Here is a 13,029-nt window from a genome sequence, read left to right as displayed (position 1 = left end):
CTGACAGTATGGAACATTTCTTGGATCATTTATTTCACCTTATGAAACATGGGACCAACACTTTACATGTTGCATTTATATTTTTGTTCAGTATAAATGCTCTGCGCTCGCCATGTTTTAGACCTAAAGTCTGTTTATGGATGTACAATCATAAATATATAACAATCACGTTATATTAGAGATTTCTGCTCGGATTATCTATGCTATGTTCATTATCATTGTAATTACTCTGCTCTAAGCAGGAGAGAAAATGTAAATCCCATTTTTAAATTACTTTCATAAACGATTTTCACTCCCTCCCACTGTCTATAGCAGAGACAGCAGCAACTGACACAAATAGAGACTGAGTATGAGTGAATGTTCCCTGCTCAATCTGAGGTACCTTAAATAATACCTTAATGACATAAACCAGGCCATATGGAACTGATCACTCCAGCCTGGAGTCAGTTGACATGTCTTTCATCCCCTCTCCTAGTGTCAATCGCAAAATGCCGGTCATGCAACATTGCTCCTCTCAGTGAGGACAAGGGCCAGCTCTATTCAGATAATGAAATAGATTGTGCGAAGCCCGTCTGGGTAGGAGGGTTTGTGCTCAGCTCTCACGCTGCCTGTCTAAGCTGTATCACGGCCAGAGGAATAGTTCTACACTAAGGTCCCTCTCTACTGAGGAACTTGTTACTGTTGGAGCTCTTCAGAATAATCTTACCTTTCTTATCATAATCACAAATAGTCATATTTATGTATCATGTAACTTTTAGGTTGATGTTATCTGTTGAAAACCTATTTTATTGCTTACATGTATTATTACTGTAGTTGTTTAGCCTCTAGTTGTTGTGCTTTATGTTGACGTGCAGACATCACACAAGTCCCACTCCATTCGCTCTCTTCGCCCCATCGCTCTGCTAGTGCTAGACAGGAGATGAGTGATGATGAATCTGTGACCAGCTAGCCACGCTACATTATAGCTCTCCCCTTCAGGGCACCAGAGAGAGAGAGAGAGACTCTCCATTCTCAGCTACTGTATGTCCACCCTGCCTCTGTAGACCAGGCCCCAGACAACCAACCACAGAGAGCAGCGGGAGCAGGGTTAAACCATGCAGGACAGACAGGAAATGAAGATGTATAAAGCCTGCCTCCAGCACAGAGATGATGGAGGAGTTTCTAGTTAACCAAGCACATGGGCAGTCTTTTATATTGGAATAATGAGTTTATAGATGTTTGTATAGTACGGTAGGAGTAGGGCACTGGACACCACTTTGAGGGTTAGTGGGTGTGGGTGAGAGGGAGGGAGAGAGAGAAGAGTGCATTGTTTATAATGTATGGCTTCAGCCTGTTCGATGGAGGGCCTTAAAGAAGAGGTTGTTCCTGCTCACCTTGAGATTGTTGAGCGGTGAATTGCGTATTATCTCCAGTCATTAATCACCACTGACAACTCCAGGCACTCCACGATCAGCCATAAGTTGCCCTCTCAGCACCATGTGACCTAACACAGGCCCTGTTCTATTAGCCCTGCGCTGTCCCCGCCCCACCCAGCCCAATGCTCTCTTTTTCAGATGCAGAGTGTTTAATAGTCACATGTAAAGGGTTGCAGGTGTGATTGCAGGGCTTCGAGCGCCAACATGCAGGACTAAGTGAAATAAAATAAGGAAAATGGTAAAAAAAAAGAAATTGAAAAGGAAAATAAAAAAAAAAAAAAATGAAATACTATTATTCTTTCTCTGTCTGTCTGACAGCTGCTCAGTTCACAAGCTCTGATTTATACACTGTCACATCACAGCCCTGTCAATCAACACCTGCAGGACCACAGCATTCCCTGTCTGTCTGCCTGTCTGTCTGCCTGTCTGCCTGCCTGGCCTTGCCTGAGAGGGAGGAGGTGTGGAAACACACCTGTGCCTATAAAGGAGTTACTGTAAGTCTTATTAGTCAGAGTAGCAACTAGTAAGGTAGCAGGAGCAGAACAGTAGCACTATCCAGTAGGAGTGAGTTTGGCAAGATGATAATGTTGTCTTAGGTTCAGTCCACTCTATAGCCTGGAAAAGGGTGTTGTTATCAGATCCCATGTCATCAGTGAGAAAGAGAAGTGTGTATCTCTGGCTCTGTGTTCAGTGAACTACAGGCATAGATTCAGCCTACCTTGGCTTCTGTTTAAGAGAAGTTGGAGATTAAATAACAATTAGAGCAGAGTTTTCCCCAGTTCCAGTGAACTTTGCTTCACCCAGCATTGTGTGTGTGTGTGTGTGTGTGTGTGTGTGTGTGTGTGTGTGTGTGTGTAATGAAGTAACTGCCAGGTATTCTCAGAGCACACGCTAATAAATGTATTACCTAATGCAGCAGTGTGCTTTCTAAATCAGATTCTAGTCATCACTTTATGAGTTTAACTTTCTATTATTATAGTGAAATGGATTCAATTGTTTAAGTGTATTATTTTTCATTGCACTAGTATTGTGTTTTTCATATGTGTAATAAACAAAAGTTGAATAGATTCAAGTCTATAATATGTTTTGGCATACATATAATTTCAGAAGAAGACACAAGATCCCCTGATGATGGCGTTAATTCATTGTGTACCTTTGTATTTAGGGTGGCAAGAGAGCCAGTCAGAGCTGCACTGCAGTGAGTGTGTCTACAGGGACATAAAGCCTCTCTACCTATTCCTGTCCAGATGGTGGCAACGTGGCTCTCTTAATGCATTTTTAACACTGCTGCCTGTGTCCTCAGCTCAGAATATGCCGTGTAGTCACAGCTATAGATGTGGTCAAACTAGTCTCAAAACTCAATTGTCAGTAAATGTTTAATATCTCAGGGATGAAAAGATGGAAGAGTGCTATTCTCTACTCAATACGTTTTATTTACAAACGATTTGGTGGGATTCTGTTTGATTAGAGGAACAAATTGACGCGATTCGTTTCGATACGATTCGATTTGTTGCATAAACATATTCATTTTCCATTCTAACATCTACTGCTGATGGAGCTCATCAGCTGGGCCTCTGAACTGGATTCTCTAAAATGACTTATACAGTTAAAGTCGGAAGTTTACATAAGCCTCAGCCAAATACATTGAAACTCAGTTTTTCACAATTCCTGACATTTAATCCTTGTAAAGATTCCCTGTCTTAGGTCAGTTAGGATCACCACTTTATTTTAAGAATGTGAAATGTCAGAATAATAGTAGAGAGAATTATTTTTTCAGCTTTTATTTCTTTCATCACATTCCCGGTGGGTCAGAAGTTTACAAAAACTCAATTAGTATTTAGTAGCATTGCCTTTAAATTGTTTGACTTGGGTCAAACACTTCGGGTAGGCTTCCACAAGCTTCCCACAATAAGTTGGGTGAATTTTGGCCCATTCCTCCAGACAGAGCTGGTGTAACTGAGTCAGGTTTGTAGGCCTCCTTGCTCGCACACGCATTTTCAGTTCTGCCAACAAATTTTCTATAGGATTGAGGTCAGGGCTTTGTGATGGCCACTCCAATACCTTGACTTTGTTGTCCTTAAGCCATTTTGCCACAACTTTGGAAGTATGCTTGGGGTCATTGTCCATTTGGAAGACCCATTTGTGACCAAGCTTTAACTTCCTGATTGATGTCTTGAGATGTTGCTTCAATATATCCACATAATTATCCTGCCTCATGATGCCATCTATTTTGTGCAGTGCACCAGTCCCTCCTGCAGCAAAGCACCCCCACAACATGATGCTGCTACCCCCGTGCTTCACGGTTGGGATGGTATTCTTCAGCTTGCAAGCCTCCCCCTTTTTCCTCCAAACATAACGATGGTCATTATGGCTAAACAGTTCTATTTTTGTTTCATCAGACCAGAGGACATTTCTCCAAAAAGTACCATCTTTGTTCCCATGTGCAGTTGCTGTTTTGGAGCAGTGGCTTCTTCCTTGCTGAGCGGCCTTTCAGGTTATGTCAATATAGGACTCGTTTTACTGTGGATATAGATACCTTTTACCTATTTCCTCCAGCATCTTCACAAGGTTCTTTGCTGTTGTTCTGGGATTGATTTGCACTTTTCGCACCAAAGTACGTTCACCTCTAGGAGACAGAACACGTCTCCTTCCTGAGCGGTATGACGGCTGCGTGGTCCCATGGTGTTTATACTTGCATACTATTGTTTATACAGATGGTCGTGGTACCTTCAGGCGTTTGGAAATTGCTCCCAAGGATGAACTAGACTTCTACAATGTTTTTTCTGATTTCTTTTGATTTTCCCAAGATGTCAAGCAAAGAGGAACTGGGTTTGAAGGTAGGCCTTGAAATACATCCATAGGTACACCTCCAATTGACTCATATTATGTCAATTAGCCTATCAGAAGCTTCTAAAGCCATGACATAATTTTCTGGAATTTACCAAGCTGTTTAAAGGCACAGTCAACTTAGTGTATGTAAACTTCTGACCCACTGGAATTGTGATACAGTGAATTATAAGTGAAATAATCTGTCTGTAAACAATTGTTGGAAAAATTACTTGTGTCATGCACACAGTAGATGTCCTAACCGACTTGCCAAAACTATAGTTTGTTAACAAGAAATTGGTGGAGTGGTTGAAAAATGAGTTTTAATGACTCCAACCTAAGTGTATGTAAACTTCCGACTTCAACTGTAAGTCTATGGCTATTGGCTCAGCGCCTGATCTGCACCATGAGGTAAACTGAGCCCCCGCTGAAATCACCATCACCGCTAATTAATTTGTCATTTTTGCACATTAAAAGTGTTAGAGATAGTAAAATGTCAATATTTATCTACAAATGTGCGACGACACAACAGTGGTAGGCCTGATCACAGATAACGATGAGACAGCCTATAGGGAGGAGGTCAGAGACCTGGTAGTGTGGTGCCAGGACAACAACCTCTCCCTCAATGTGACCAAGACAAAGGAGGTGATTGTGGACTTGAGGAAAAGGTGTCACAATGGGTGGCTTGTGGATTCCGAAGAGTCAGGTGCAGGAGACAGAAAGATTCCGTTAATGAATTTAATAAAAATTTCCACACGGAAAATATGCAAGGTATGGAGTGCAAGGTGTGCAAAAGTAACGCACCACCCTTAAAAGAACGTAACCAGGGATGCAGCCCAAAAGGAATAGCGTAACTCCACAATATACAGAACCACATGAAACACACCCTGACAAACGAACAATCCCGCACAAACAACAAACCTAACTAACTAGCCTAAATACCCCTCCCCACTAACAACTAACACAAAACAGGTGCGCAACTAACCTAGGCCTAACTAACAGAACGTGAAACATAAATCGATGGCAGCTAATCGGCCGGCGATGACGACCGCCGAGTGCCGCGCGGGCGAGGAGGGGCGTCTCCTTCCGTAGGTGTCGTGACAAAAGGAGGACTGAGCATGCCCCCATTCTCATCGACAGGGCTGTAGTGGAGCAGGTTGAGAGCTTCAAGTTCCTTGGCGTCCACATCACCAACAAACTGACATGGTCCAAGCACACCAAGACAGTCGTGAGAGGGCACGACAAAACCTATTCCCCCTCACGAGACTGAAAAGATTTGACATGGGTCCTCACATCCTCGAAAGGTTTTACAGCTGCACCATCAAGAGCACCCTGACAGGATTATCCCGTCAGTCTCCTGAGGGAGAATAGGTTTTGTCGTGCCCTTTTCACGACTGTCTTGGTGTGCTTGGACCATGTTAGTTTGTTGGTGATGTGGACGCCAAGGAACTTGAAGCTCTCAACCTGCTCCACTACAGCCCTGTCTAACTCAGGCAAGCAAAACCTTGAGACTTCCTTAGATATCGTGCACCAGCTGTTGTTTACATAAATGCATAGGCCCCCGCCCCGTGTCTTACCAGAGGCTGCTGTTCTATCCTGCTGATATAGTGTATAACCTGCCAGCTGTATGTTCTTAATGTCGTTGTTCAGCCACGACTCGGTGAAACATAAGATATTAAAGTTTTTAATGTCCCGTTGGTTGTATATACGTGCTTTCAGTTCGTCCCATTTATTTTCCAGCGATTGAATGTTAGCTAGAAGGCAAAGGCAGATTAGCCACTTGTCGCCTGATCCTCACAAGGCACCCTGATCTTTTTCTGCGAAATCTCAGTTTCCTTCTTCAGTGAATGACAGGGATCTGGGCCTGGTCGGGTGTCTGCAGTATATCCCTCCCATCCGTCTCATTGACGAAAAACTCTTTGTCTAATCTGAGGTGAGTAATCGCAGTTCAAATGTCCAGAAGCTCTTTTCGGTCATAAGAGACATTATGTACAAAACAAGATAAGAACAACACGAAAACACAAACAAAATAGCATGGTTGGTTAAGAGCTGATAAAAGGGCAGCACTCCCCTCCTGCGGACTCATGTGCCAACTTCAAAGTTTGTTGGAGGAAGAGTAATGGTCTGCGGGTGTATTTAATGGCCCCTTAGTTCCAGTGAAGGGAAATCTTAAGGCTACAGTATACAATGACATTCTAGATGTCAAGAGCGTCTGCTAAATGTAAATGTAGATGATTCTGCGCTTCAAACTTTGTGGCAACAGTTTGGGGAAGGCCCTTTCCTGTTTCAGCATGACAATGCCCCCATGCACAAAGCGAGGTCCATACAGAAGTGGTTTGTTGAGATTGGTGTGGAAGAGCTTGACTGGCCTGCACAGAGCCTGACCTCAACCCCATCGAACACTTTTGGAATGAATTGGAACGCCGACTGCGAGCCAGGCATAATCGCCCCCAACATCAGTGCCCGACTTTACTAATGCTCTTGTGGCTGAATGGAAGCCCCGCAGCAATGTTCAAACATCTAGTGGAAAGCCTTCCCAGAAGAGTGTAGGCTGTTATAGAAGCGAAAGGGGTACCAACTTCATATTAATGCCCATGGTTTTGGAATGAGATGTTCGATGAGCAGGTGTCCACATACTTTTGCTCATGTACTCTAGTTGTAAATTGACACGTCATTGTTTGAACCTTTCGTGCACTTGTTTTTATGCAAATTGAGGTTTGCTTTTTAGTTAATACTGCTGGAAAGCCTACTAGCTTTATGAGCTTAATCTATTGTTTGATGTGTAACCCACATGTTATATGCTACAGTAAATAGCCACTGCCAATTTAGCCAACCACACCACATGTTTTTGCATCCCACTTTGACATTAATTTTGTTATCTTGTTGCTATTTTGCATAGCTTAATCACGTATGCATATTGCTATTGATTTGTTTAATAATTGTATATTTTTATATTACAATTTATTAATATTATAGCATTAGATAACCTAATTGTGCATTCATGTACTATCATTATTGCATGTTATTATTTGCTATTTATTTGCTATTTATGTCTCCCTGCAGACATACGACGTTACCTACCGGCTGGACAGTCCCAACCAAAGCTAATCAAGACAAGAATTAGACAAATTCCAACTGAACTGTCAACAATCTAACTCAACTGTACTGTGATTCAATCCATCTGAACAACCTTACATGCAATGTACCATCATCTGAATATAAAGTCTCAGGTCAGAGACATTAGCATAATGGATGAGCGGTAGATTACATTGAGCCATGGGCTGAAGTTTTGTACAAGTTTTGTATAAGTGCTACTGGCAACATTAGTAGTCAATGTCTGTGTTTTGTTTCCACGAATGTGAGATAAATTGCCATATTTCTGTTGATTTTGGAGAATATTAAAATGATACATTTATTTGTTATATATATTTTTCACCTTTATTTAACCAGGTAGGCTAGTTGAGAACAAGTTCTCATTTGCAACTGCGACCTGGCCAAGATAAAGCAAAGCAGTTCGACACATACAACAACACAGAGAGTTACACATGGAATAAACAAACATACAGTCAATAATACAGTAGAAAAGTCTATATACAGTATGTGCAAATGAGGTAGGATAAGGGAGGTAAGGCAATAAATAGGCCATGGTGGCGAAGTAATTACAATATAGCAATTAAACACTGGAATGGTAGATGTGCAGAAGATTAATGTGCAAGTAGAGATACTGGGGTACAAAGGAGCAAGATAAATAAATACAGTATGGGGATGAGGTAGTTGGATGGGCTATTTACAGATGGGCTATGTACAGAGGCAGTGATCTGTGAGCTGCTCTGACAGCTGGTGCTTAAAGCTAGTGAGGGAGATATGAGTCTCCAGCTTCAGTGATTTTTGCAGTTCGTTCCAGTCATTGGCAGCAGTGAACTGGAAGGAAAGGCGGTCAAAGGAAGAATTGACTTTGGGGGTGACCAGTGAGATATACCTGCTGGAGTGCGTGCTACGGGTGGGTGCTGCTATGGTGACCAGTGAGCTGAGATAAGGCGGGGCTTTACCTAGCAGAGACTTGTAGATGACCTGGAGCCAGTGAAATACCTTACAAATCTTTAAACTGTCTTACTTTATCAATATACAAATGAGAAAGACCTGTTGTTTTGTCTTGTGATAATTTGCAATGAAAATATAAAGCATTTGAAGCTTCAAAATCATGTCCTGAAAAAGTAATTTTGTACTCAATAATTATTATCCTGAACAAACGTATTAATTTGTATTTTCACAGAAGTATATTTTCTCGGGTCCTTTGTTCAAGCATACTACTGTACATTTGAACTTTTGGAATGACCAATGAGGAGTTTATAAACACCATATAAGAGCCAGGAATATACAATAAGAGGACGGACTCCCATTTACAGTATTAGGATTTGAAACACCATCATAGTGTTTAGGAGCTTTAGAGAGTGGAAACAACCCCAAAAGAGAAGGGATCTAATAGTGTGTGAGAGTTGAGCATCTTATGCAGCATGAGGTTAGATACAGTGCCTTGCAAAAGTAATTATCCCCCTTGGAGTTTTTCCTATTTTATTGCATTACAACCTGTAATTTAAATAGATTTTTATTTGGATTTCATGTAATGGACATGCACAAAATAGTCCAAATTGGTGAAGTGAAATGAAAAAAATTACTTGTTTAAAAAAATTAAAAACAATTTAAAAAAAGGAAAAGTGGTGCATGCATATGTATTCACCCCCTTTGCTATGAAGCCCCTAAATAAGATCTGGTGCAACCAATTACCTTCAGTAGTCACATAATTAGTTTTAAAAAAAGTCCACCTGTGCGCAATCTAAGTGTCACATGATCTGTCACATGATCTCGGGTATATATACACCTGTTCTGAAAGGCCCAATGATCTGCAACACCACTATGCAAGGGGCACCACCAAGTAAGCGGTACCATGAAGACCAAGGAGCTCTCTAAACAGGTCAGGGACAAAGTTGTGGAGAAGTACAGATCAGGGTGGGTTCTAAAAAAATATCAGAATCTTTGAACATCACACAGAGCACCATTAAATCCATTATTAAAAAATGGAAAGAAAATGGCACCACAACAAACCTGCCAAGAGAGGGCCGCCCACCAAAACTCACGGACCAGGCAAGGATGGCATTAATCAGAGAGGCAACAAAGAGACCAAAGATAACCCTGAAGGAGCTGCAAAGCTCCACAGTGGAGATTGGAGTATCTGGCCATAGGACCACTTTAAGCCGTACACTCCACAGAGCTGGGCTTTACGGAAGAGTGGCCAGACAAAAAGCTACTGCTTAAAGAAAAAAATAATAAACATGTTTGGTGTTCACCAAAAGGCATGTGGGAGACTCCCAAAACATGGAAGAAGGTACTCTGGTCAAATGAGACAATGAGAAAATGCTATGTCTGGCGCAAACCCATCCCCACAGTGAAGCATGGTGGTGGCAGCATCATGTTCTGGGGATGTTTTTCATCGGCAGGGACTGGGAAACTGGTCAGAATTGAAGGAATGATGGATGGCGCTAAATACAGGGAAATTCTTGAGGGAAGCCTGTTTCAGTCTTCCAGAGATTTGACACTGGAATGGAGTTTCACCTTCCAGCAGGACAATGGTCATAAGCATACTGCTAAAGCAACACTTGAGTGATTTAAGGGGAAACATTTAAATGTCTTGGAATGGCCTAGTCAAAGCCCAGACCTCAATCCAATTGAGAATCTGTGGTATAACTTAAATATTGCTGTTCACCTGCTGTCACGTTCGTCGTATGAAGTGGACCAAAACGCAGCGGGAATGTGTATACTCATCTTCTTTTATTTAGAAGGAAACTTGAACACTTAACAAAATAACAAACACCGACGAAGACAGTCCTGTAAGGCAACACGCTATACATGGAACAACTACCCACAAACACAGTGACAAAAACCCCTTACTTAAATATGGCCTCCAATTAGAAGCAACGAAGAACAGCTGCTTCTAATTGAAGGCCAAACCCAAAAACCCTGAACATAGAAATAGACTAAATAGACAGACATAGAAATATACTAACATAGAACATTGCCCCCCCAAAAAACGAAACACACTAAACAAACACCCCCTGCCACACCCTGACCAAACTACAATAACAAACAACCCTTTTACTGGTCAGGACGTGACACCTGCGGAACCCATCCAACTTGAAGGAGCTGGAGCAGTTTTGCCTTGAAGAATGGGCAAAAATCCCAGTGGCTAGATGTGCCAAGCTTATAGAGACATACCCCAAGAGACTTGCAGCTGTAATTGCTTCAAAAGGTGGCTCTACAAAGTATTGACTTTGGGGGGGGGGTGAATAGTTATGCACGCTCAAGTTCTGTTTTTCTGTCTTATTTCTTGTTTGTTTCACAATAAAACATATTTTGCATCTTCAAAGTGTTGTGTAAATCAAGTGATACAACCCCCCCAAAATCCATTTTAATTCCAGGTTGTAAGGCAACAAAAGAGGAAAAATGCCTAGGGGGGTGAATACTTTCGCAAACCAGTGTACCTCTCATTTTAACCTTATTATTTATCTAAACAACAGGTTGAAGTGATGGCAGTGTGACCCTCCTGGGAAGGTGTTGTATTACAGCATGAGAAACCCCTGAATTGAGGTTGTTGAGCATCAGTGTGTTCATTGTGAGCTGTTTCTCTATTTCTCTTTCTCCCCCACCTCTCTGTCTTTATCGTACTTCAGCGCTTCTCAAATCAAATTGTATTCATCACATGCTTTGTAAACAACAGGTGTAGACTAAAAGTGAAATGTTTAGACCCAAGGCAAACAATGCAGGAAGTATTTTCGCTGTGTGTGAGAGTACCACGTGTGCATATGTGTACGTGTCAATGTGGATGTGACAGTATTTTTGGGTGAGATGCACTGTTGTGTTATGTTTTTGGGGAGTGCACAATACTAGCCTACCCTTGACATTATTTGTGCTCATAGGCTGGAGGGGTGATGGACTATGAATGAGGTTGTCTCTGAGCTATGAATCACAAAGTCCAAATGAATCTGAATCCATCCTTCTCTGTAGGCTGAAGGGAGTGGATGTGTTTGAGGATTATCTTGGAATAGGAATAGGGTATGGATGAGAGACTCTACTCACATTAGCCCTAGTCTTGCAGCTCTGTTCCACCATAGTTTAGCCAGAACATAGCCTTATCCAGTCAGATTTAGTCAGGTTTAGTCTCTCTCTGAGTGGGCTAGATGTTAGCTGCTCTGCTCTCCAATCCATGACAACAGAATAGATGTGTTACAGTGAGTGAAAACAAACATAAACATGCTGTTGGTCTGGTTTCTTTAGCCAATTGTTTTAGAGAAGAGCATAGTACCATTCCCTAGGTAATGTACTTTGTTACAGTCCTGCGATGGCCAATGCATTGACTCATATACAGAAATCCATATTGGTTATAGTGGCATTTGTTTCAGATCAGAGGGCGGTTGGCGGTCCACAGGCTGAAGGAAGTCTAGCTATGTGCAGTATATAAAAACACACATGTAGCCTGCAGCAGAGATATGCTTGCTCTGTATCTTTGGTTTTTAAAAGCTACGATGCCTGCTTTCTACCTCCACCCACTTGATCCATTCAGGAAACATGCTGGCTCTGTTGCTCTGTAAAATCCCTCCCTAACAGAGGGTGTGTTTCAGTCTATCCTAATACACCTGTTATTACATTTAATAACAACTCATTATTGTGTGTTTACGTGTGTGCACGTGTGTTTGTGTGTGTGTGTGTGTGTGTAGAGGAGGCCGATATCTGGATGCTGGACGGTGATGATGCCATCTCCCAGACCCAGGACTCCCTGAACCGTATCTCCCGTCCCAATCACCTGGACTTCCTCAGGATCACGCCCCCAGAGGATGACATCATCGGAGATTCCCCCTACTACCCTCAACTGGAGTGCACGGTGAGAGCTGCTGCACCCACACATTTAGCTAACAGCAATAGATCATACTTAGGGTTATGTGACCTGACCAGGAAAGAACTGGCCAAGGTGTAACTAGGCCCTAGAGTTTTTCCTGGTCAGGTGGGTCACATGGTCAGGAACACCTCTGGCCCTAATTGATACTGTATAAAGGTTACTACTCCATTACGTATCTGCTTTCAGAGCAGTGTAGCATGACAGTGCTGTTCCCTCAGGGCTCCAGGCCAACGAGTACTCCAATCTACTGAAGTGCTAAACCACCTGATCATGATTTCCGCCAGTTGCGTTAACATTAAGAGATCTGGGATGTGGTGCTGTGGACCTTGGTGGTTCAGAGCCCAGAACTGACTCTAGCTACTCTACTAACCCCTTCACCTAGGTCCAGTGTGTGTTACGTCCCACATAAACCCAGTGGGAAAAGGCTGCCTAAATATGATCCCCAATCAGAGACAACGAAAGACAGCTGCCTCTGATTGGGAACCATATCAGGCCAACATAGAAATACAATAATCTAGAATGCCCACCCAAAGCACACCCTGACCTAACCAAATAGAGAAATAAAAAGGCTCTCTATGGTCTGGGCGTGACAGTGTGTCTCTAGGTGTTTTCACTACTGAAGCCAATCATCCATCCAAACATCAGCCATTTGTCGCAGGCAGGGTAGTGTCAGATGACGTTGAAGTAATACAGCTACAGGTTCACCTGCCTCACCTAAAGCCTATTCTCATAGGAAGTTGCTGTAGACTCCCGACCGCTAAAAGTCCGTTTTTGGACTATATGTGTGAAATGCTTGATAATGTATTTGATATCAACAGATACCTAAGTATATTTTCTGGG

General features: G+C 42.3%; 1 protein-coding gene across 4 annotated transcripts in view; it reads left to right on the top strand.

Annotated features, from left to right (window-relative positions):
• The window catches only part of LOC106586878 (formin-1), a 97,650-nt gene that overhangs the window by 12,083 nt on the left and 72,538 nt on the right, over positions 1–13,029 (top strand). For all 4 annotated transcript variants that reach the window (XM_045715748.1, XM_045715753.1, XM_045715739.1 and 1 more), the window contains exon 3: positions 12,011–12,174. In XM_045715748.1, coding sequence (XP_045571704.1) covers positions 12,011–12,174 — 164 coding nt within the window. The remainder of the gene's footprint in view (positions 1–12,010; positions 12,175–13,029) is intronic.

Source organism: Salmo salar, chromosome ssa01, assembly GCF_905237065.1.
Source record: "Salmo salar chromosome ssa01, Ssal_v3.1, whole genome shotgun sequence".
Taxonomy (NCBI): domain Eukaryota; kingdom Metazoa; phylum Chordata; class Actinopteri; order Salmoniformes; family Salmonidae; genus Salmo; species Salmo salar.
This window is presented reverse-complemented; position numbering and strand designations above follow the sequence as displayed.